Source organism: Leptonotus elevatus, chromosome 13 (genome assembly GCF_054856555.1).
Source record: "Leptonotus elevatus isolate MCC_2025b chromosome 13, RoL_Lele_1.0, whole genome shotgun sequence".
Taxonomy (NCBI): domain Eukaryota; kingdom Metazoa; phylum Chordata; class Actinopteri; order Syngnathiformes; family Syngnathidae; genus Leptonotus; species Leptonotus elevatus.
Genome location: NC_141251.1, coordinates 14,363,122 through 14,388,013, shown reverse-complemented (window position 1 = coordinate 14,388,013; position 24,892 = coordinate 14,363,122). Strand labels below are relative to the sequence as shown.

Here is a 24,892-nt window from a genome sequence, read left to right as displayed (position 1 = left end):
TTTTATTAAGATGTGTTTTATTTATGTACTTTGTATTTAAATTATTATAATGTTATGCATTTAATAAAATAACGCACATATAGTAGTTACGTTGTAAAGCTGCCCTGCTTTTTGCCTCGCCTTTCTTTACCGATTTCAGGATTCATGGAGTTGTATTATTTTTAACCAATCTGAGCAAAGATCTATTCTGTCAATGCGTTCACCAAATTTAATTTAGATATTTCCATGTAAATATACTACAACTGTTCATGTTTACATGTTGGAACCTAAACATTGTACTCATTAGGTTTCTATTTGAGTGTTGATACTTGCATTTCACTCTATTTGAGAAAATTGAGACATATAAGGACACAAATAATAATTATGTTCAGAAATATTTAGTTTATTCATTTTGACATTGAAAAGGTGAACATGAACACAGCAGCACTTGCAATAAATTTATTTTTATTTTTTTACATTCCATTATGGACATACAATTCTACAATCATTCATCAGCAATGATCCACTGCTAGCGTAAATGGTGGCCTACTGTAAATTGTTTTTAGTAGAATAAAAACCTGCATCTGTAGCTTTGTTTATTGACACACACAAAGAAAACGTTGCTTAAAGTATTTTATGTATTTTTGAGTTTCATAAACTTTTTCCTTTATTGCATTTTAATACAGTAGTGATGAAAGCAGTGGATGCCCCCACTTGTGTATTATGTACACGATCGTCCACAGCGTCGCCCTCACTGAGAGCAAAAAGCCTCGTCCGTGCAACACACCTGGTCACAGGTTAAAGGCTTACGTGGATTTGCAGTTTGTGATAATGACTTTCTCACCACATTCCAAAATAGCTCATCAAACGACAATAGGCCGATGACGCAATGGCACGCCAACTCGCTTCTACTCGCGCCTTCCTTTTTCTCTCTGGCTCTTCAGAAATGATCAACACATGTTATTTCAGTACTTCCCTTCTTCCTCATCTGATTAATTTAAGAAAATACACCACAAGCCAGAGCCACGTGAGCTCTTTAATCTCGCAACTCAATGCGCATGAGCTTCCCAAGAACGCATTAAATATGTTTGTCGATGGCATTTTAGGTTGAAGAGTATTTGAGCTGTAATCATATACAGTAGATGAGATACTTTCTAGAGTTTTTTTTTTTTTTTTACATGGTCTACCTGAAAAAGCAGTGGTAGAGCAACGTTAAAATCGACAAGAAATAGGTGCGTGTGCGCGGCCTGTGAGCGGCGCTTGTGACGTTGCAGTCGTCGCTGTAGCAGCAGTGAACTCTGTAGCTGCGACTGCCAGCTTGGCTGCAGAAGGACTTGTAGGAGCAGGACTTCATCACTCCGCCTGACAACAGACAATTCGGTCACGCTCATTTAACTTTGCTCTTATTCGATTATGTTAAGTGGGAGTTTAATGGCTCAGAAAGCCATCAAGAGGTCCGTTTTTTTTTTTTAAGGAAAGCAAATTGATTAAAAAAAAATTTTCTAACAGCACACCCTCTTATAAAAACTGGGGATGTGGCTGTTTTTTTAAATAATTAACCAGTCACACCGGTGAGTCAGCACACACCAGCTACCATTTAAATGTTATATGTTCTAGAAGGTTTTTCCTGTCATTTTTTCCTATTCACTATTGATATGGTGTGCTGTGTTTGTGACAAAAATATATTGGAATTATGCTAAAAAGTCTAACCTTGGTTACATTGGACCTTAACGAAATCTCCCCAAAACATGAGAAATGTGTTGCAGTCTTATGACGCCCAGGTTGATTTTTTTGGGCCATAATTGCAAAAGTTTCCACCTGATTTTAGAGGTTATATGTCACATTAATGGTGGGATTATTTTTTTTTAATGATCTCTCAGTTTTTTTATTACACAAACCTAGCATTCGAACAGGGGTATGGATACGTTTTATAAGCCACCGTATGTGTTGCCATGGTAGCAGCACGTCATCTATGTTTTTAAAGCACTCTTCCCTATAAAATTGACATTTACCAGAAAATGGCTGTCATTTATTTATTTTTTATTTGGCTTGGACTTTATACACTATTTGAAAAACAAATGACCAAATATACAATTGTGTCTTTTATTTTTGGTATCAGTGAGTTTGAAGCTTAAAAAAAAACTGTCCGTGTTGGACTCACTATTCTGGCCCACCACCACAGCACAGGCGTCAGAGTAGCTGGGACATGTTCTGGAGCCTTGTCGGTTGCAGTCTTCATTATTGGAGCCCATACAGGTGTAACATTGGAGAGCCGTACCTGAGGAAGACACAACAGAACAGAGGAGTGCTTAATAAAAAAAAATTACTGAATGGTTTCATAATAACTGATTTGGTGCCAAAACGACTGGCTTGCTAGTTAGGCAATACAGGCAAATGCTAAATTTGTTAATAAACTAATTTATTGCTAAAGTGGTTATTAACTATTAAAACAGAAAGGCTAATAAAGATACACTAACAAAATCATCATCATTTGCCAATATCAGTTATTTATCCGAGGGTGCTGTTAATGTGAAAATGTGCTTTTTAGCTATTAGCCTGTGGTATGCTAATCAGTAAATAACTGTCAATCAACATTTCACTGTACAGTAGTGACAAAGTTGTACCTAATCCTAATACTGTATATGTACATAAAAATACAGTGTAGTATATTATACATGTATAGACGACAACATATATATCTTTTAACATTTGTGTATTTTCTAAATAAATAATTTAGAATACTCCCCAATATAGATACTAAGCAATGACTATTGTGAAACACCGCCGTGCAGGTTGTTTTGTGTGGGCGCTATTTGAAGGAGTGCATCTTGTGCCCTGCAACTGTTTGCGTGAAGACGAGTCACTACTGCTGTAGTGCAGGTGTTATACTTGGCATGCCAGGCCCCATGCTGACTCCAATCAATCCCCTAAACACAAGTGCTATACACACACACGATAAAAGCATTAGCCCGCAGTCCTATTAAGAGATTAGATGCGGGGATTGCATGCCGGTTGATGGACAACAACTAAACAGAGGCAAAAATAGAAAATCTGACTGTGCTTTTTTTTTTTTACAAAAAAAATATATATATATATCATTATGAACACCTTATGTCTCAAATTTTAATTGCACAGTGTTGTGTAGCTTGGATTCACTCATCATGCTGACAGATTAAAGAAAAGAAAATCAGGCTAATCGCAAGACGGACAGCGACAAAAGAGTAAACAATGATATAAATAAGTCGACAGAAAGTAGAGCAGCAATCTCAAGGGTGGAAAGAATACTAAGAAAGACTTCTTACCGTTTGATGTGAGCAGGACCACACAAAGCAAAATCAATAAACAGGACAGCAAAGCTCTCATGGTGCTGTCCTGTCAACGTCCTTGTCCTGATCTCAAGATGGAAAAAAAGCGGGGTTGTTTTTGCCCCCAATGAATCCCCCACCCCAACACCACCTTGCAAAACTTAATCCGATTTGTCGGACAAGCTAATATTGTCTTGCGCGGACAAGATTAGCAGACCCTCAATATGGCCGTCGCTGTTCAGAATTACCACTTTACTACAGACAGATATATCCTCAAACGGACACAAAGTACAGAAGTAGAGTTCTAGACCTGGAGCTCTCGCATCTCCTTCTATAGGCCACACCCATCCTCGGTGTGAGTGGTCACTACTTCATCCCTACTTGACAGTATATCCCCTCTAAACTGTGACTCATTAAGTTTCTAAGACCCTGTGTACTTTGTATTTATATATCCATTTGTCGACGGTGACGCTGTGCCATATTTAAACTGTTTCTAATATGGCACACAAAGACAGGTAAATAAAGTAAAGCAAATACACAGAAAAAAAGGTTTGTTTTTCATCAATTTAATAATAACAATGTCATCAATTGCAGTCCAAAAATAGTGTATAAACTTACTCATTATGTGTACAACACATACAAGTTTACAAACAGTTTTTGCATTAGCGGGAAAAAAACACCAGACAAGCCTAATTCTATGTTACAAAAAAAAATAATCCCAAATATTATGCATATCTGCACTTTTATATACAATACAAACATCACATCAAATGGATCGCCTCTCACACTCAAATGTTCAAGCAGGGCCTTCTGTTAACCCCAAATAGGCCACAAACATCCCAATACGCAATGCATAAAACTTGCATCTGACCCTATTATGCAATGTAGACACATCCAATCAAACTGAATGATTCTTGCATTAACCAGGAACCTCCCGGCTACTTGCCCTTGCGCGATATTGATCCCGTTTATGGATTGTTGTTGGTCGGCGCCTCTGTGTGCTTTGGCTGCAGCGCTGCCCAGGGATCCTCCAACATGGACGGACTGAAGTACCTCTCGATCGAGTCAGAAGACTCGCGCTGAAAACAACACAAGTCGTATGTTGTCATTTTATTCACACATATTTGCAAGATTTTTTGCATTCAGCACAGTCCGCTTATACTAACACACACTAAATATTGTTTACTGAAAACACATCAAGTAAACACTTAAGAGTGCAGGGTGGAAAAATCAAGAAAAGGTCTGGATCAATCATTTTCAAGGCTAAAATGTGACTGCTCAACCTTATTAAGATTGGGAGGTAAACTAAAAATGTTGAAATAAACCGCACCGGAAACGAAAACAAATACTCGTGTGGCGTTTCACCGGAAGTCGTGCCCCTCTTATGTATTTGTTGCTTGGACGGCAAAAAGTAACAATTAAGTTCCAACGAGTCGTAAATGTGTATGTTGTCATTTGATTCCGTCGGAATGAAGGGCTGGGTTCAAGTACCATGAGATGTTTTGTAGCTTACCGGACTGAAGTTGTTTGGCCTTCCGAAACAGTTTCCCCTTCGTTGTTTCTCTCCGAAATTGCGGCCACCACTGCCGAACATACCAGGAGAACCTCCGTAGCCCCGTCCTGCGCCACCGGACCTTCCTGGCGAACCTCCCCAATGGCTACGGTTAAACCCGGGGGAATACGTCGGAGAATTGGACGAGTAAGAGGGGTAGCCCCGGGCGTGAGGACCACCGCGGTGTCCAGTACCTCTGTAGGGTGTGCGAGCCCAACCTGAAGGCGGGGAGGGAAACCGTTCGTTCCATCCAGGTCTGGTCGGGGTTTGATCCATATTGGTTGAAAATGGACTCACTCAAAACAGAAGCTGTTTGCGATGGGATTGAAACAGAACGAAAATGAACCGGAACAGGAAATCAAGTGTTCTGAGTTTATAACTGGAGCGCCACCCAGCGGGCATTCCATTCTCCACTCGTGTTCCTCTGCTTTTTTTTTTTGAACGGTCATTCTTTTTGTAAAAAAACAAACATAATCCTTGTATTTTTGTATTATTATTTCTAATTAACCAACTATACATTTTGATTATTCCTTTTATGGAGGGGGGGGGGGTTAAATTAATAAATAAATATTACAGAACCTTTAATAATGTAAATAACAGCAAGTGAAACTCAAAACACAATTTATTCAGACAAGATTTGTTGCTAATTGTTGAAAAATATATGCTTGAGGAATACAAGATTTGAAGATCTATCGGTGGACGTGGACACATATCCAATGCAATGGGATAACCCCATTGTTATTTATAATTTATTTAAAAAAATAAATCTTACTCAATAGGTAAGTGTGTGACGGGTGCGGCACAAGGAAATAACCACTGTCTTCTATTGCCATCTTTTATTGCACTTTGTAAGCATATGCTGTACAGCAGCTGTGCATACATGAGTGTGACACAACAACCCAGGAAGAACTGGGGCACATCTGAATACAGTCAAAATTTGTTTGGTTTATATCAAAATAAAATAAGAAAAATAAAGTCCCATGGTCTCATCAAGACGGCTATGACAAGTATAACAAATATCTACAAGGTTACATTGAGAAAGCATTTTACTGTACCTACTGCCTATGAATAATTCAGACAAATTAATAATAATGTGTTTTATATAGAGCACATAAAAAAATGTATCTTCCAGAATGAACATTTTCTACATTGTATACAAAACGGACAAGATTTATTTTTTCTTGCATGCAATAAGCTACAGTGATTATTTTTATTCTTTTAGCACTGAATCATTCTACAAAATAGGCTGCTGCCCCATTCTTTATTTGTATTTATAGTTTTAGAGGAGGAGGCATCAAGAGGAGTGGGTAAACAGTCTTCTCCCTCAGTGGCTGTCATGGCAACATCATAAACAACAATAAAATCCACAAGCAATCATCAACATATGCTCGCACGCACGCAACAAATTAATGACATGGTACACTTTCTAAAACTTTAAACTAGACCCCTGATACAGTACAATACAGTGCCACATCAAAAATATACAGCGTGATTAAAAGGAAGCCATCTGTGTGCAGCTCAGTAGAAAACGTAAGCCCAGTGTGGCTTTAAGAGTCCTTCTAATATATATTTTTTTCTCACACAACTCATCCTTTCATGTGTGAACACGGCTTGTTGCGTTCGACTGATCCTAAACGGCGTGTGCGTGCTAACACTTGCCCATCTTGGCTATTAGCTCATCGCAAATCTTGGTTAGCTCCTCGATCTCTTTGTTCTGGAAAACAGTTTTGCAGACAAATTCTGTAGTTAGGGTACAACAAAACCCACACATATTTGCAATTCATGTGATTTTTTTTTTTAACACCCGAGGGTACTAATTGACATAAATGTACATTCAAAATGTCATTATTGAACAATATTGACCACCACGTCCCATTGCATTTCACTTGATGAACACCCAAATATGATTCCCGCCTGGCCAGATGAAGTGCTTATCCGACTGACCTTTTGCTCTAATGTGCGTTCCAGAGACTCGACTTTCATCTGCTCCTTCCTCAGACTGGCCTGGTAGGCAGCCTGCTCCTGCTTGGATTTAGCCCTCACCTGAGCTATTTCCAAATTGGCCCTGGAAACACAAAAGTCACCTTTGCAGAATCTTCTTTAAGATATCAGAGGGAAGTCACAGGTTTGGAAACGGATCATGAAATATAAATGTGTGTTTACAGAATTTTGCTGTTTTGGGCAAAGTGAGTAACCATCATCAAAATGACAAGCACGCGTTGGATTTACTTGTCTAGCTTCTCCTCTGCGTGAATCTTCAGAGCTTGGTACCGCTGTTCCTCTTTGCGGACTCTGGACAGATACTCTTGAGCGCACTTCTTCAAAACGTCTTCATTCTACACAGAATGACATATCATTTTCCTTATCTTCATCTTGGTTTCCAAGCTTTTTTTTGTCAAGCCCCAACCAAAAAAAGTTACCTTGCGGAAGCCCTCAAGCACGTCTTTCATCTTCTCATAGCGTCGGAAGAGGTCTGCTAGAGATTTTTCCACCGAGTTGAGGTCGGCTAAAGCCTGGTCCTTTTCTATGATCAGCTGTTGAATGGTGTGGTGGGACAGAGACTTCTCCTTCTGGTCATCTTCTAACACGCGTACACATACACAGAACATGCATCAGTGTATCTGCTGAAGAGAATTGAACTGGCTCAACAATGTCAAAAATGTATCAACAACACACATTTGGAAAAATATTTATATGGATCATTTACATTGAAGACTGAATGAAAAATGGGATTTTTAAGACAGCTATCACACTGGTTCTGTTCTGTCCAATTGTAGAACAATAATTCTTCAAAACACTTAAAAATGCCAATAAAGTGTCCACGCACAAATGAGAATGAAATGAAATGAAAAGGGGCAAGCACGAGTCAGTGGACGTGAGGCAGGCTGTGAGCGGTGTTGGCTCCCTCGGTGACAAACGGATGGAGAGATGCGAGCGGGCACAAATGAGTTGAAGCACAAGTCTGCGGTACTCACCTGGCATGCCTGTCAGGGTTATCAAATAGTAAGGCGCAAACAGAGGGGCAGAACAGAAACAAAAAGGACTGTGTTAAGTCAAGCTGGGAGCCCAAGGCAAATGAGAGCCGAGCATTAGCAGAACGTGACTTTCAGGTTACGGATTTGAAAAGTCCTGTGGAAAAAGGACGAGAGCAGGCGGTCAAGCTGGCTTTGAGCTGAAGCACGTTAAGGTACTGTGGAAATGGATTGGCATAATGCACATGTGTATACTCCCAATTTGAAGTGCGGCAAAAAGTTGTGTCGGGAATTGTGACTCAAAGCAATTTGAATGTGCACAAAATAGCTTGCAGTCATATGGATGTGATCCCAAACTCACCGATCATCTGAGCAATCGTCTTCTCATACTCAGAAACAATTCTCCTATAAATGAGAATTTGGATGTTATTAGACAGATAGATATACAGTATAACCACTGAAGTTTGAAATAAGCATTTAGTTAATATAGCACAAAATAAAATACACTTGTGTTGATTTTTTTTTCTTCTTCTCAGAGTTATTACATCCATTTTCCTTCTCTATGATTGTTAGGGGAAAAGAAGGCTAACAAACGTAAGAGGAATTATTAGCATTGCCCCCTCCCTTTGTCCTCCTTATCCTGATCACAATCTTCTAAATGAAGTAAGTCTAGCCAAATATATTGCCAGATGGACCCCGACCCTAAACCTTCTGACGTTTCTCTCCACATCCTTTTAAAGTCCATGAACAGGCATTTGTTTAACAAACTGTTATCATAGTTGTTGAAAAAGAGCATTATAAAACCTGACGTACAAATGGGTCTGGCTGAGGCGGTTGTATCCAAAGCCCCTCCCTCCATATGCCTTTTTTTTTTTTTTTTTTTAGGGAGCATCACAATCATCTGCTCATCCCGGGCATCTGCTGACTAGTTCAGGGGTCGGCAACCTTTACTATCAAAAGAGCCATTTTAGGTTAAATAAACAACATATTTTTTGTTATTTATCTGTCTGGACAAAACATTGGAAGATTGTGATGAAGGAAACAGTGTGTTAGTGTTAGTCTAATGTACGGACGGCCCAAGATAGTGTTAATTTGAGCTACACTATAAAAATCTTCTGTTTTTGGATTTTTGTGCGTGTAATTTTTCATGCATTTTTAGACTTTTCTGACTTTGTCAAATTTCTTAAAATTTTTAAATATATAATTTTATGGACATGATAATGTTCTGCCTCTGCCATTTAATGACTTTTTTGCTATCCCTTTTCTGAAAATTTTGGGCAATTTTGTGGACATTTCATGGTAATATTTGGGATTCCTTCTTGTTTTTGGAGTACTCAATTAAGGGGAACAGGAGAGCCTGCCTTTTCTTAAATCAATGTTCTGACTTTTTTTTTCAGGGGTGGGAGGGCGTGGTTGACAACGTTGTGGACATTTTATGGTTCTTTTCGGGATTTCTTCTTCTTTTTTGACAGTTACTTTTTAAACATTTTCTTTCTTTTCTTCCTTCCGACTGTTTGGGCCATTTCATGTTATTTTTCTGCTTTTCCTCTTCCTTTTTGGACATTTTTAAGTAACTTGAAACTTAAAACTTTGGACTCTGACGGTTTTTGAATATTTAATTATTATATATATATTTTTAATCTAAATTATAAATTTATTTAAATAATATTGTATCTAAAAATAAAGATAAATATGTACTGTATTTAAAAAAAAAAATCTACTACCGGGTACGTTGGGGGACTGGGGGGGGGGGGGGATCCACAAAGAGCCACAGGAGGGGGACTAAAGAGCCGCAAGTTGCAGACCCCTGGACTAGTTGCAGTGAATCAATGCATTGGCGTAATAACATTAAGCCAGATCCTGTGTACCATTTGACAACACGTAATTAGTGACAACTAAAAGCACAAATTCATACCTCATCTCCTGCACCTCCTGACGGCTGTCTTCATATTTCCTCTGCCACTCCAGCACCTCCCTCTCTTTTATTGCAATCTAAACCAGGAAGCATTGTTGAATAAAGCTTTGAAACACTCATGCATACAAAGACAACAATATGAATATTGGACACATTTTCAACACAAATATTTGACAATCATTCATTCGTTGATAATCATTCAGCAATTTATGTTGGTGTAAAATTGCATCATCCTGAGAGCTGACCCTAATATCTTGAGGGGAGGAAAAAACAACCTACATACATGCAATAAATAGGTTTTTGGGTACCTCCTCTTTTGCGATTCCCAGCGAGTGGTTCATCTCTTTGGGAAGATGCGGACTCTCTCCATCGATGTATCCGGTGGCGGTCCGGGCGTACAGTGAACTCTTGGATACTGAACTCTCTGATGGTAAAGACACATCTCTGTGCTGCTTCCAGAATCCGAATGAGAGGAGCGAAAGGAAAGGAAACATCGCCAGTTAAATCCCAGACAAGACAGAACACACCGCCACACGCCGCCGGCTGGCCTGAATGTTCTCAGCAACCTGAACCTCAACACAAGGCAGCATCCAATTACGTCAAAAGGTACCACACAGCAAAATCAATATGTAAATGAGGCAGGCTTGCGATGTTCCTGAAGACTTGGTCAGCTGCAGAATGAATTGATAGAACAGTCTTCATAGCCAAGTGTTTGGCTTGTTAGGGAGCGGAGCTCTTTTGCGATTGGTACAGGCAAGGGGGGAGGGGATGAGGGCAGAAAACGGCATCATAAGAGGAGGGACGGGATAGCAGACTGCACAGCATGGCAAACATGTTAGTCTCATGTTAAAGTCTGTTAACTTTATTTAACTTACCGCAATCAAGTGTTGGCTGATTGATGACTTCTTTCCCACTTACATATTATGAGGCCACAGCCAAATATTAAAAGATGTAAGTGGCGATGCAACAAACCAAAATACATCAGGGAAATGTTTCAAAACCTGTATAGTTCACTAAAACTAATACATTCAGAGGGATTTACTCTGAGACGGATTAGGGTTAGACCACAGGGAGTTGGATGAATGACACTGAGACTAATACGCAGAAAGGAGAGTAAAATGTTGAAGCAGCAAGGTAGACACCAAAATACTGAACTTTTGGTTTTACGCTCTAAGTTTGAGCGCTTGAGAAATATTTTTGTCATTACATAGTACAAACTGGTTAAGGTTAGAAAGTGTTTGCATTGTCTCATATGCACGACAGAAAGCGCTGTTCCAGGTGTGAGGGTGCTTGTTCTGACAGCTCGCTACATTAGGGAGCTGTCATTTAAATGAGGTGTCTGGGGTCTAAAGGAGCTAGGTGGAAACAGTGACATACAAAGCTAATTGACTGAAAAGTACTACTGTCAAAATAGCAAAGGACTGAGCAGGAGATGTGTTACAAGGGCAGGTTACATACAGTAAGTGTTCCTCTTACTTTCAGTAAGGGTGAACCGTTGATGTTCCACCGCCGTGTGCTGGGTTTCTTAAGGCGGGACTGTGAAATGTGTGGGACAAGAGCTTGAGATATAGACTGCAAACACCTGAGGATTGATGCACTTGACTATAAACAGAATGTCTGTAAGACTGAATTTAAGTGCTCTTGTATAGTGAAGAACACTTTAAGATGAAAAAAAACCTGCTGAATTTTAGAAATTTGACATGAAATTGGGGATAAAAAAAAATATCTGATGGAAACTCTTAAGAAGGGATGATGCCTCGCTGGGGATGGGGGGAGGCAAATAATATTTTATGACTAGCATCTTTAAATGTGGGAGGTAAGTGAAAAATACATGATTTCAAGTCATAAAATGGAGGCCGAGCCCTGCAGCAAATAGCGAATCCTTTGACGCCCACCTACACAGCTTTAAAAAAAGAATTGCCAGTAATGATAGTTTTAAGTGTAAATATACCACAAACTCATCTGACAACATTACCCTTAAAAATCGGATTTCGATTTTGAAAAGTAATGCACTTAAAGTGAACATATAACCATGGCTAGAATTACTGTAGTTTCTCCTCAAAATATAAAGCTCATTGCTCAGTCGAGATGTCGAGCCCTTCAACATACTTCCTTGACACCAACTCATATTTCGACATGGCTTTTGGTGGCATCTTAGGGCGTTTAAGAAAGAGCACAAAAAACACAACTTCAGTATCTGGCTAGGATTGCAGCTATCCAATATTTTTGGTATACTATAAGTAAGTATTTGGATAAAATATAAACATGTTTTTGCTTGGGTAAAGCTGAAATAGGAATACAGAAGACAAAATAACAAACACATTTAAGTTAATAATGAACAATCAACATATTTATTTATTTATTTTTATTTATTTTTTTTTTTAAGAAAAAAAAAAAAAAAATAAATAAATAAAAATAAATAAAAAATAAAAAAAAAACAATCAACATATTTAGATGAACATGTTTTTTTCTAGAAAATGTATTAAGTGAGATTTTGGGCTATGAGATGAAGTGATGTCAGAAACCACCGTCGTGATTTTGCTAGCTAAAAAAGAAAGTTTAAATAAGCCTGGTTTGTTGAAAACTGATCAGTAAGAACTGAAACTGTGTCGGGGAGTCAGCATCAAAGTGTGCTGAGCCATTTTTGCCCATTAAACTGCTTTTGAAAAGTAATCGGATGGCTCTTGCCAGCCTATATGAGGCACTCGACTCGTGGCTAGCTGCAAGCTACAAACGCTAGCAAAAGGCGCCGTATTATACAATGTCAGCATAGCTAATTAGAGATTTTTAATGGGAAGTCAACCCAAAATTTTCTTGACAATATTATCTATACAGCCCCATGAGTCTAAACATACTATTCTGATTAATATCACATTTGCGGAATATAAGTTAAGCAGCAAAATCACCCATTTTTTCCCCATCACATCACAGGAGCGGCCATTTTGCCACTTTCTGTCGACTTAAAATAACATCACAGTTGCTCAGGGCTCAGGTTAACAACCACCAACCATGGCTCACCTGTTTTCCAAGGCTGAGCACTAAACACACCGAATGTGACCAGCATTTTGAAAGATGACGAACCCAACAAATGTGTTCAATGATGTGCACTGAATGCTCTTACTGCTTTTACAGTAGTAGGTAATACATTACCAGTCCCATTCCAGCCTTTTGTAAACAGGGCAACATGCAAAAGAGAAGCAGGGATCTACAATGATACAACTCTGTTCTTTGGGGATCAGCCTGCGAGCGCTTGCTGCAATTTTGAAGCCATGTTAGATTTGGGATGAGGGGGACTTGATACTGGTTGATCACAGGGCTGACAATGCTGTGGTTCAGCCGCCATGTTGACAAGGCCATGAGTTCACTCAGAATGGTGTGTTTTAAGGAGAGGGATAACTCATGCACCGTTTCTGAAGTCTTGATCTTATACATTCATCAAGATGCATCAAAACACACACGCGCGCACACACTTACATCAGGTGCAGGCTAAATCAGCGCAGTACCTGGGGGGTTACAGTGGAGAGGGAGGGGCACTGAGAGATGTTTTTGGCTACTTGCAGAGCCTCTATCCGCAGGGCAGCAAGCACCAGCTCCTCCTGGGCCGCACAAATTGGGAGTTATCGTCCAATGTTGGGGGTGCGGCCCAAGGATGAGAGTAAGGGAAAAGCATATAGAATACTTGAGTTGGATCTCAATTCACGCAATCTCACAATAAGGGGGGGTGAAAAGGCAAAGGTGAAGAAGAGAGGAGCATGAAAGTCATCAGGTTGTGAACACACCTGTAGTTTTTGGGCGAATGCATTAGGGTTGGTCTCAGCGAGGTCAGGCTCCAGGTACTGCACAGGATCATCACACTCAGACAGTCTTTCTAACAGGGACATGGTCAGGGCTGAAGATGGGACCTCTTGGCTACCGGGCTATAGTGGGTGACCAGGAGGGGGTGGGCACAGGGCGGAGGGTGGGGGAGGGGGTGGGCACAGGGCGGAGGGTGCGGGTGAGGTCAGCATGGCAAAGCGAGCGCTCAGCGACGTTAAACTGGGGACTTGTTGGTTTATTGAGTGTCGTGTGGATTTCCAGATCCTGATTGCTGTCAGCCTGACTCATAGGGATCGTACGAAGACTAAGAGTCACGTGACTTTCGGTCCATGAGGTACATGGCGTAACAACAGACATGGTATACATACTGGAAATTAAATGACAGTGAAATGAGAGTGATATTTTTTAACAAACACACAAAGGTCTAGACCAGTAGTGTCAAACATACAGCCCGCGGGCCGGATCATGCCCGCAAAAGGGGTTTCATCCGGCCTGCGAGATGATTTTGTAAAGTAAAAAAATAATAATAATGTCGGACTAATTAATCAGATAGCCACAATCAAAACATATAAATTTGTAATTTCACAAGCAATCCTCAGATGAGCAATGCAACCTGTACAATGAATTGCCTTGGATGTTATTATTTTAAACACAACCTAAAGTTACTGTTTGTTTTAAAACAAAATATATACATGGCAAGGTATAACGTCCTTATAACTTCATTAACTGCACCACAGAATACATTCTGGGAACGGGTTCCATTTGCATTCGGCTTATTTTTTGGCGCAATAAACAATTGAGCCCCGTAATTTGGGGCTGGCCCACATATAGTGAAAATCTGCGTATAATTGACGGCAATTGTTTAAAAGTTATATAACCGATCCAGTCCACTTGGTAATATGTTTTCCTCCATGCGGCCCCTGAGCTAATATGAGTTTGACACCCCTGGTCTAGACAGTATTCATAACAACGTAGACTCTTTTTTTTTTCTTTTTTTTTAACACACACCTGCTCATCCCTCTCTGTGCTTTGTGTTCGACTGAGCACTTCACTCTCTCGTTTCCTGCCCTTTTCTCCAGCAGAGCCTTCGGGACCTGGTCTGGAACTTAGGACTGGGGTCTTCATGCTGGCTGTTATTTGGGCCTCCATTTCCTCAAAACTCCTGCACAGAAAGAGAGAACATTCAAAGTAAATCTGTCAAATTTGATCCACAAGCAAATGCATGATTTGAAATGTTAAGAGTTGTACCCTGTGCATGGTGAGTTGGGCTCAGATCCATGTGTATCCTTGGTTAATGAGTCCAACTTTAGGTATAAGGATGGCTTCTTCGCAGACGGTGGCTACAAGAAATGTTGACAACATATTTTGGGGATTTTATTTCGTAACAACTGAGCCATGGAGCATTTGCCAATACATTGGATGTAACCAACTTAGACCAAATACTCACAGGTGAAGTAGAGCCAATTTTCTCCATGTACTCTATTTCATAGTCTTGCACTAAAAAGCAAAACAGATGCAGATGGGTTGAGTTAGAGCAGGAATTTAAAAAAAATTCCTCCGAGGGCCACATACCGAAAAATTTAAGGATTCAAGGGCCACTTGGAAAATGTAAACTTTAATTTATGCACCAAAATCAGTTGCGCAAGAAATTGTACGTTGTCTACAGTAATTTCTGGATTACAAGCCGCTACTTTTTTCACTTGCATGCTAATACAAAGGCGGCTAATACAAAGGAGTGGCTTATCCATCAGATCACAAGGGGGCGCACTATAAAGGAAGCGCAAGAGCGTTAGGCAGAGCAAAACAAACCAAGTGAGCCCAAATACAGTAGAAGAGACAGCACGAGAGTGACACAATTTGCGCCCTCATTATGGAAAAGAAAGTAGCGGGAACCCAGTGCAGTAACATTAAAACACCTGCGGCTTATAGTAGGTGCGGCTTATATGTGTAACAAACTCTAGTATTCCCCAAATTTAGCTAGCGCGGTTTATAGTCCAGAAATTACTGTATATATTGCAATAACTTGGGAAAAAAATATTGTATTGTTAGATGCAATAAGGCAAATAGTTTAGGATTTTTTTCCACAATATTGGGGTGGCGTGGCTCTTTATCCCATTAGATTAGAGCCGCCCCTGCACTAAACAGCAGCCAAAGACCACCTTTATATTTAGAACCAAAACGAGAGTAGTAATATGACCATTTTTAAAGCAATTAATTAATTATATACATAATGTAATAGGTTCACAATTTGGACATTGACACAAAACAGAAGGCAGTAGAAGCTATTTTTTCTTCTAAAAATGAATTATTTATTATTCACCCCTTTACTTGTAAATAGTTAATTTGGACCTTTTTATAGTTACAAAAGCTCTATAGAATATACAATGAATTCATTAGTGGAAGTGGTAGTCTCTATAAACAGTACAAATATAGATTTTTTTTTCTTTTTATTTAGTCGGGACAGTGCATGATAATGAACATCACCTGGAACACATGCATGTAAACATACCACACCTGATTACAGCCATAGGCTAATTTCCCACCTTTGTCATCAGGCAGATCACAGAAACCGAAACAAAACGACAAGGAGAAAAAGCACAGTATATGCCATGAGCCACGGGAAAATAGTTGGCGGGCTGCAAATGGCCCACGGGTCATAGTTTGGACACCACTGAGCAACTAAGAAGAGTAGTGATGAACTGGGACAAAAAGCTAATGTCAATGACAACCAAAATCAATAACGGGGGGAAAAAAAACAATCCAGCTACTGGAAAGCATGTCTCACCTGAAGATTTTACACCGCTCTCGTTAACAAATGAAGTCAGATCCGATGGATGAGGGAAGTCCTGCTGGTCAGAGTTCAATTCCGCATCGGAGTCATGCAAGCCTGCCCACTTGTGATTGGTGGAGGAGGCCAACTTCTCCTCATCTGTGGCGTGGTCGTCCTGTGGAGAAAGGGAGGCGGGGTCATCTGCATCCTGGCACACAAATAGACAGTTAGGCAGAACTAATAGAGACAAGTAAGTTATATATACGTACCTGTGAGTTGTCGGACAACTGTGATTTCTTTGGTGACCTCTTGACCCTAAAGGTGTTACTGAGGAAAAAGAGCATCATTAATCTAGAGTCACACAATTTGATTACAATTTTTTTACGATACCTAACCTTTGCTGAGCAAAATTCTCAGATGTTTGCATAGTCATAAGATTTAACAGGTTTTTGATTTCTGCATTGAACAATTTAACAGAGTACCATAAGTCTGCTTTACAGTGACATTTCAGTACATCTGATTACTTCACTCGTTGCCCCAAAAAATCCTTGGAAGCAACAGAGTACTTGTTAACGTAGCAATTTGGTTAGGGGAACATTCATGAAAACATTTACTGACAATTGTTAGAAAGCGGCATGGTGCAAAAAAAAAAACAAAAAAAAAAAGAGAGAGAAAGGGAGAAAGCGAAAAAATAAAGCTGTCATATTTTAACACTAATGCTCTCAAAAATGCACTTAAAATACTGATATCAAAGCATTGGAAAAACAATATTAATTATTCACTCGTGATTTTATTGAGTAATGAGTAATGATGTTCAATACCAATTTTTTCAGACCGATACCAGTGCGAGTACTCAACTCTTGAGTAGTCAACAATACCGATACCAAGAACCAATACCATTAGTACTTTTGATACATAAAATTTCCCCCAAACACAATGACAGATCATTTTAAAGAAAGACCAACAGTTCCCTTAAAATTGCATTGAAATTAAGGGCAATTTTTACATATTTTTCTTCTTCTAATTTTTAGTTCCTGATCGTAAAACAGCCCAATCTGATACCTGGCATCAGTACTCGCCCATCCCTAGTAATGAGTATGAAAGTGTGGTTAAAAGTATTGATTGACTAACTGTTGCATGAAAGCTCCCCACTGCTTAATCATCATGAAGCACTTTCAGGTGCAATCTAAAATAAAATAAACTAGAAATACACCATATATGAATATATAAACATCAACTAAAAAGAGTAATTTATTGTTAAATTGTATTCAAGTAATTTTTTGCTTTAGCGGCGGGTTTAAAAGAAGTCTAATTTAATAAATGCCACTCTAAATAGAATGTCCCTTATCTTCTATTATTAGTGCAAAGAAGATGGATTGTTGATGCGTCCGACAGTCATGTCATGGATGTTGAGATATTGAAGTTAAAAGGCTGACTGATTACAACAACAAAAAAGAGAGAGAGCTGACATGCTTGTTTACAGGGATCCACATGGAACAGGGAGTGACATATGGTGGATAGTTGTGTTGTCCCTGTACTTACAACAAACAACATAGAGGGGACACACCTCTGGACCTCCTGTGACATGAGAATACAATACATAGAGCAGATATAAAAAGTCTTCACACCCCTGTTTAAATACCAGGTTTATGTATGAGACCAAGCCGAATCATTTCAAAAGTTGTTTTTTTTCTCACAATGTATGTGGCCATTGTGACCTATAACCTTTACAACTCAATGGGGAAAAAAGACAATATTTTAGACCGGTGAAAATAGTAAACCACTGTACAGCCTCTTAAACTGGATATATGGTTGTGTTCAGAATTAATCATTAATGTCAGCACACACCTGCCACCTTTAGTTCCTCTGATTAACCTGAAAAAGTTCCACAATGGGATGAGTTGATTCAAACAGTCACATCCTCAGTTATAATTATCCCAGTCATGTCCCCATTTTTTCCAGATTTCACTTTTTTCTCAATGGAGTTGTACAGATAATTGATCACATTAATGGTGAAAAATATCTAGACATTATTTATCATGATAAATTTTTTTGTATATCGAAACAAAAAGCTGGCATTTGAAAAGGGTGTGTGTAGACTTCATATCCAGGTGACAGAGAGACAAACAACACTAACAACAAAAACAAATCGAAACAAGCAAAACAACACAAACGGCCAAAAGTAATAATGTGCAATAATCATTGAGTATGACTTCAAGCGACTTACGATTTGATGGGAATTTTCTTCTTTTTGGCCGGTTTGTTCTGATTTTGATCTTCCAGCTCGCCAATATTGTCGTTTTCCATGTCATCATTTGACGACAAGTCGAAGGAGGTCGAGGCCTTTGGAGGCGAGTTTGTCATCTTGTTGGACGATTTAAAAGGGTCGACTACAGAGTCGTCAAAATCAAAACTGTAAGTCGGCCCAGATGCTTTCGGAGAGTTGGCCACGGCTGTCTTAGACAAAAACGGATTTAAATTTGCATCGTCCCACTTATTGGAGTCAAAGTCGCAAGAACCTCTGGAAATGGGCTTTTCCTCTCCGTTACCATTGTGTTCCGCTGGACGGTTATTGTCCAGCTCCTCGGTCTGTCCTGGGTAGGCCTTCTTTAACCCCAACTTTGGCTTCCTCAGGGGCATCTTGGCACCAGGTTTCTTGCCCAGTTTCTTAGGTGGCCGAGTAGCCTCACTATTCTCCTCTGAGTAATCAAACTCCAGCCTTACAGACTCCCTTTTGGGTAGGATAGGTTGCTCTTCAGGGTTGGCAACTAATGGTAGCTCAACAGAAGCTGGATGAGGAATCTGGCTCACAGCAGGTATAGGGGGACTATCTGGCGGGTCACGTGCAAGACCTTTACGAGCAAGAACAGGCGAGTTGGCAATCTTACTCTTGCCAGTCTTGAAGGGGTCGATGCTGTCAAAGTTGTCTGGATCCCATTTGTAGGATCCACTGGGAGGGATGGGGTGGTTTTCTTTGACAGGAGGACTAGATGGAAGAAGGTTCTCCTCCTGACACACGGGTAAGGTAAGGACAACGAGGCTCCCCTCTGATTCGATATGAGTGTTTTCTTCCGGTAGTGGAGGTGGAGTGTCCACACGGGTTTTTCTAGTTTTTCTGAGGGTTCCTGCAGGACTTCCACCTTCTGCAGGACTTACACTTTCAATCCCCTCCTGAGTCACAGTTCTCTTAATGATCTCTGGGGTGCTACTAGTAGAACTTGGCCTCTCCGGGTTGGAGTTCTGCCTCACAAGAGGCTTCTTCTTCACAGATCCAGGCCGGACTTTCCTGGGCCTGCGGAGTGTCCCTGGATTACTCTCTGTGCCTACGCTGAAGGATTCTGAATACGGGCGGAAGACTTGTGTTACAGATCCATCTGAACCAGAGGTGTCAAGTTCTCCACCCTGGAGGCTGAGGGAACGAGTAAGCGGTTTACTTGTTGACTCTGAGGCTATATGCTCAAGGTTGTAGGTGCCACTGGCAGCAATTGGCTTGTCCTCATCAAAACAGACAAGCGGCTCAAGAATCGAGTCGGGCGAAAGCGCTCTGACGGATGTGTCTTCTCCTGAGAAAGATGAAGAAAAGACCATCATCATCACGATTTTTGTTCTGTTGTTCAATGTAACCACTTGAAATGTCATTGAAATTACAATTATCAATTGATGTGGTGATTGAGCCAAGCCATGTCCAATATAAAATTTGGTGCCATCTTGTGGCCAAAGACCTATGTTGATGTGAGCGAAAGTGTTTCTTTTAGTCAGGCTATCGAAGATCATCTATAGCAGGGGTGCTCAAGTTCGGTCCTCGAGAGCCCTTATCCAGCCTGTTATCCATGTTTCCCTCCTGCCGCACAGCTGAATCTAATGATCAGCTCATCAGCAAGCTTTGCAGAAGCCTGATAACGATCCTGATCATGAATCAGGTGTGTTAGTGGAGAGAAACATGGAAAACAGGCTGGATAGGGGCTCTCGAGGACCGAACTTGAGCACCCCTGATCTATAGAAAAAAAAGCAGGTAGCCGCCATCTTGTGTCATCTATAGGAAATTACAAATCTTTTTGGGTGGGTGTCAATTACTCATAGATTTTTGCTATATCCTCCACAAATAGCCTCGCTAATACAAAGCAGTGGTTAAACTATAAAATGAATTTGGACTAAAAAAGATAATATTGATTACCCAAAGAGTGTTGAGTTACTATATGAGAAAATCCTCATTGTGCTCTTTAGGACACAAATTATTGCACCCCCTGAATTTTGCATACCAACGCAGTGCCATGCGAATGACAGTGAATTTTTTTTTAGTAATTGGGTTGATCTAATTTATTACATCTGGTTGATATGTATAATGGAACTTCATTTGTGCTGGTCTTGAACTTTGTATAGTGTATGTGTTTTATTTTAGGACTGGGAATCACAAATTAACAATAGCACTGTATCCGCAACACTGTGCGATAATCAATATTCTGGGACAAAAAATCTACAATATGTCATGTTATCTATTTTGTGTATTTATAGTAAGTAGTTGGCATTATTACACTATTTTTTTTAATGTAAAAGTATTACTCTTGCAATTTTGCTAAATGAGATTGTTGACATAAAAAGACAAATCTACTCAAATAAATCAACAACAGACACATGTGGACCATCTTAAGAAATTATCACAATAAGTGATCATCAATCCACACAAACATGGATGGATAAAAAGAACAAAGAAATGACATCTTATTTCCACTAGATGGTGCAAGAGGATACCCATTTTTGCCTTCTTCGACTACCTTGAAGCTGTTTTTTTTTGTTTTTTTTACTGACCTTTGTCATCAGTGGTTGCTAATTTGTTTTGTGGATCTGCAGGAGCCTTTACTGGAGTTGTCGATTCAGGAGTCTCGAATGCTCCATCAGAGTCAGAGCTCCTGCAACAAAAAGACAATCGCATTCCGAGTTAATGCTGCTATGAATCATTCTGACATCACCATAATCGCAAAATAGTGGTCATTAATGGTTTACCGGACTAGTATTAACCAGGGGCAATATTTTCGTGTCAATTTGGAGTACACATACACAATTTCAGGTATGGAAGGCAATTACAGAAAGATGAATAAACAAATAAATAGTTAAGATTTTCCTCAGCACCAGACATTCATTCAAAAGAATGAATAGCACGTGTCTCTCGCATCCCATCCTGTCTCACCTCTGTCTGACCAGCGCCCCTGCAGTCTTAATCATGTCGTCATGATGTGAGCTCCAAGAGAGACGGCGGAACGGCCCGAAAGCCGGATCCAAGTCTGGACTGCCTGCTGCCCCTCCCAGTAGCGTGTCCCAGCCCCAGCGAGCCCACTGCAGTGGAGACAGAGCCTGCCACGCACTCACCGCCATAACGTCCAAAAGACAACAGCCGGTGTCTGATACACAGGTAGACGCCCACCGTCTGCTACGCTACGCACAAGATCACATCCACTGCGATTTTCAATATTCAGCTCTCCTCTTTCCTTCTATATTTCATACACAGTAGTTCTCCATAACCGCCGGTCTGGAGCAAAAATATGTCTCCCCATCCGAATGAGCCTGTCTGCAGACTGCTTGCACTATCTCAGCCTTCCTCTCTTCATCGACTTTCCCCCTTCCCTGCCCGTCTTCCTCTTCCAGTACTTTGCCAAATCTACAGTTTATTTTCACTGCATTTAAAGTGTTATGCTGAAGTTACCATGGCATAGACACAGACCTTTGTCTTGTTATGATGTGGCCACTCTGGCACGTGAGCATCTCAATGGGAGTGTAGTTGATTGCGCAATGAAATGAGTCCCAAATGGACAATAAAAATGAAGACGGGGAAATAAGGCACTGAGCAGAGCAAGCACGTCAGGCCGAGAAGCGATTGAATATACAGTACTGTATTGTAGCCAGTACGGTTAGTGCTACACAACTTCAACCACATGAGAAAACCACATTATTACAATGATATGACATTATATGAAAATGTCATGAGTAGATTAGACCAGACAGAACCTTCTGGATTTCAACAACCATTTGCACTTATGTTTCATTACAGGAGTGAAATAGTCAATGCATATTTAATAGTTATAATAGTAGAATATATTAACAAATCTTGCTGGTGATTTATTTAGATTAATTATCTAACCATCTACAAGCTAGTGAAATACAAATATCTTATACAAGCTGAATATACGGTATCTAATTTCAATGCCCAATTTGTCTCCTTTCTCTGAGGCACCTTTTTTCCTGCAAGTGCATAACTGAGGTTGCCATGGTAACTAGAGCGCGCCCCCCCATGTTTCATGATGGTGTGGGGAAACTGTCTGGCTCCACGTTGCACATATACATGCATCGGAGAACAGGCAAACACTGACCTGCAAAGTGTATCTAATCAATACATTAAAGATGTGTATTCAGCAACCATATTTAGTGTTACATGTGTCTTATTTCGTGTTGTAATGCAATCGTGAAAATTGTGTCAGCGGACGGGAATAAACCGAAACAAACAGAGCAGCAGCCAATGTTGTGAGCGAAGACAGCCTGCCTGCCTGGAGACAAGACGCTCCGTGGTGGGAGGTGCTGCGCTTCAGACAGAAGACGCGCAGCTCTCAGCCAAATCCACAGTGCTGGAAATTAGACCTGAAAATCCAACAAATATTTGAGCTGCCTCAAAATACAAGCCAATGACAAGAGGATGGAGGAGGCATGATACCTGCCGCTTTTCTTCACACTGATTGACTGATCCCTCCAAATCCGATCGCTGATACCTTCATCCCATTTCACTGCCCTTTTTTCTATCTTTAATTCCTCACTTTTCTCTTATGCTCTACCTTACATACTATCTCTCCATCTATTTTTCCCATCCATCCGCCATCTCAAAGCCAAAAATACATACTATGTAAAGGTAACAAATTTTGAGCTCCTGTTGTACATACTGTATATTGAGCTTATTTAGCTCTACTGCTTATACAAGTTGAGTAGACCGAGTAGAGATAATACAATAACAGAATAAACACATCATTGTAAGTGATGAACCATGATTAATGAAGCATTTATAATGCCATTATCAAGCGATATATATGTAGTGGAGGGGATTAACTAATTGCTTATTTTTTATTGTAAATAACCAAAAAATAATAATCAAAAATTGGTCAAATAAGTAAATTTCAGATCATTTAAAAATATTTAGATTCAATTATTGTTGTTGTTTTTTTTACAATGAAATTTATTATAAATAATACAATTAAAAATAATAATTGTATATATTAAAAATATTGAATATACAAATTGAACAAATAAGTATGCAAAATGAGCAAGTATGTGTGTAAAACATATAGTTATACAAATTATTACTGTACAATAAAGGAGAAATAAAAGAAATAAAATTAAATTAAATAAATACAATTTACTTTTCTGTAGCTTTTTTTAAATTTTTACTACCAGGTCATTCATAGACATTATGGTACATCCTGTCTATTTTAAAAATCTAATGCAGCCCATGGGCACAAAATTTTGCCTACCTCTGTATTTGTGGGTGCTCCTAAAACTGGGGCATGCATAGTATAGTAATAGTAAACAGCAACAGCATCAGTATTAGAGATTTTAGACTAGTATTGGTTCAAATCCGCCCATTCGTCACTTCACTGAGCTGTACTTAACCAGCAGAGGGAGCTACTGTTATATTATGACCCCATGCAATTGTGTCCAGAAAAGTGATTATGGTGATGATGATTTTATGGGAATTGTACAACCTATGAAACAGAAATTTTGTTTTGACAAGGAACAAATCATGTTTTTCACAGGTATCATTATGAGAGCAGGGCACAGCTTGAATAGATTTTAGTCAGGTTTTATCAGCTGCAGTTAAAAAAAAAATCCAGAATACGGTAATTCTCAAAAAAATTAAGCAAGAATGAGGTAATCCCACATCGCCTAATCTGACATGTTGAGAGCAGACAGATGGCACATTAAAAACCACAGTGTTGCATGAGAAGCAAAGAGAGGGTTAATAAGATTACCATTATGATAATGAGATCAGATTCAAGGTAGAGGAACACAATTCCCACACACAACACAGTAATTCTTATTTTGGATCCTGACTTGTGTCAAATAGAAACACATTATAACCTAATTTACTAGGTGCTTTCTTCAGAGTCATAACTGTAAGCACAGTAAAATAAACATTGCGATGTGAAACTCACACAACCATCCAGCAATAAGAAGTGAACAAAAGTCTTCAGTCCATATTTAGAAAATCTTGCCTGCAATAAATCATTCATCCCTACATTATAAAAGACACCTCCCCCATCTCACTGCACGGGTCCTTGCTCCCCAGCGCAGAAGTGTCTGCACTATAAATAAAACGAAGCGGAGCGTTCTTGCCTGTCTCTAACTCTCTCCTCCAGTCCTGTTCCTGCGCACCGTGCTCCATTTCTACACTGGCTGCTGCTCCCAGCAACGACAATGGGAGCAGGCAAAACATCAGCCCCCCAGCTTGAACTCATTGGCTCCATCTGGCTTCCATATTCCACAGATAGATGATTCACATGTGCAAGTGAGTGCGCATGTGCATTATTTACATCACAAACCCAAATG

At 39.8% G+C, this 24,892-nt stretch overlaps 3 protein-coding genes across 13 annotated transcripts in view; all 3 read right to left on the bottom strand.

The window, feature by feature from the left end:
- Positions 1-361: 361 nt before the first annotated feature.
- On the bottom strand, positions 362-3,688 carry ly6pge (lymphocyte antigen 6 family member pge). The gene is made up of 3 exons (XM_086092212.1): positions 3,282-3,688; positions 2,141-2,257; positions 362-1,341 (listed from the first exon to the last, which is right to left on the bottom strand). The coding sequence occupies exons 1-3, from the start codon at positions 3,340-3,342 to the stop codon at positions 1,163-1,165; spliced, it is 357 nt and encodes a 118-aa protein (XP_085948338.1). The 5' UTR covers positions 3,343-3,688; the 3' UTR covers positions 362-1,162.
- Positions 3,689-3,834: 146 nt separating this feature from the next.
- mplkip (M-phase specific PLK1 interacting protein) lies at positions 3,835-5,188 on the bottom strand. Its single transcript, XM_086092211.1, has 2 exons — positions 4,798-5,188; positions 3,835-4,363 (listed from the first exon to the last, which is right to left on the bottom strand). The coding sequence occupies exons 1-2, from the start codon at positions 5,110-5,112 to the stop codon at positions 4,253-4,255; spliced, it is 426 nt and encodes a 141-aa protein (XP_085948337.1). The 5' UTR covers positions 5,113-5,188; the 3' UTR covers positions 3,835-4,252.
- Positions 5,189-5,657: 469 nt separating this feature from the next.
- Positions 5,658-24,892, bottom strand: part of tacc2 (transforming, acidic coiled-coil containing protein 2) — a 48,595-nt gene continuing 29,360 nt past the window's right edge. For 4 of the 11 annotated variants that reach the window (XM_086092313.1, XM_086092314.1, XM_086092305.1 and 1 more), the window contains 16 exons: positions 21,116-21,216; positions 18,537-19,872; positions 17,852-17,887; positions 16,579-16,636; positions 16,325-16,517; positions 14,987-15,036; positions 14,788-14,879; positions 14,548-14,701; positions 13,503-13,640; positions 10,032-10,172; positions 9,724-9,800; positions 8,170-8,213; positions 7,257-7,417; positions 7,066-7,172; positions 6,781-6,901; positions 5,658-6,550 (listed from right to left, as the gene is read on the bottom strand). In XM_086092313.1, the coding sequence (XP_085948439.1) occupies positions 6,485-6,550; positions 6,781-6,901; positions 7,066-7,172; positions 7,257-7,417; positions 8,170-8,213; positions 9,724-9,800; positions 10,032-10,172; positions 13,503-13,640; positions 14,548-14,701; positions 14,788-14,879; positions 14,987-15,036; positions 16,325-16,517; positions 16,579-16,636; positions 17,852-17,887; positions 18,537-19,872; positions 21,116-21,216 (2,875 nt within the window). In that variant the 3' untranslated portion in view covers positions 5,658-6,484. Of the gene's footprint in view, positions 6,551-6,780; positions 6,902-7,065; positions 7,173-7,256; positions 7,418-8,169; positions 8,214-9,723; positions 9,801-10,031; positions 10,173-11,199; positions 11,260-13,226; positions 13,320-13,502; positions 13,641-14,547; positions 14,702-14,787; positions 14,880-14,986; positions 15,037-16,324; positions 16,518-16,578; positions 16,637-17,851; positions 17,888-18,536; positions 19,873-21,115; positions 21,217-24,892 lie in introns of all 11 variants that reach the window. The other 7 variants (XM_086092315.1, XM_086092316.1, XM_086092310.1 and 4 more) reach the window with 7 other exon arrangements.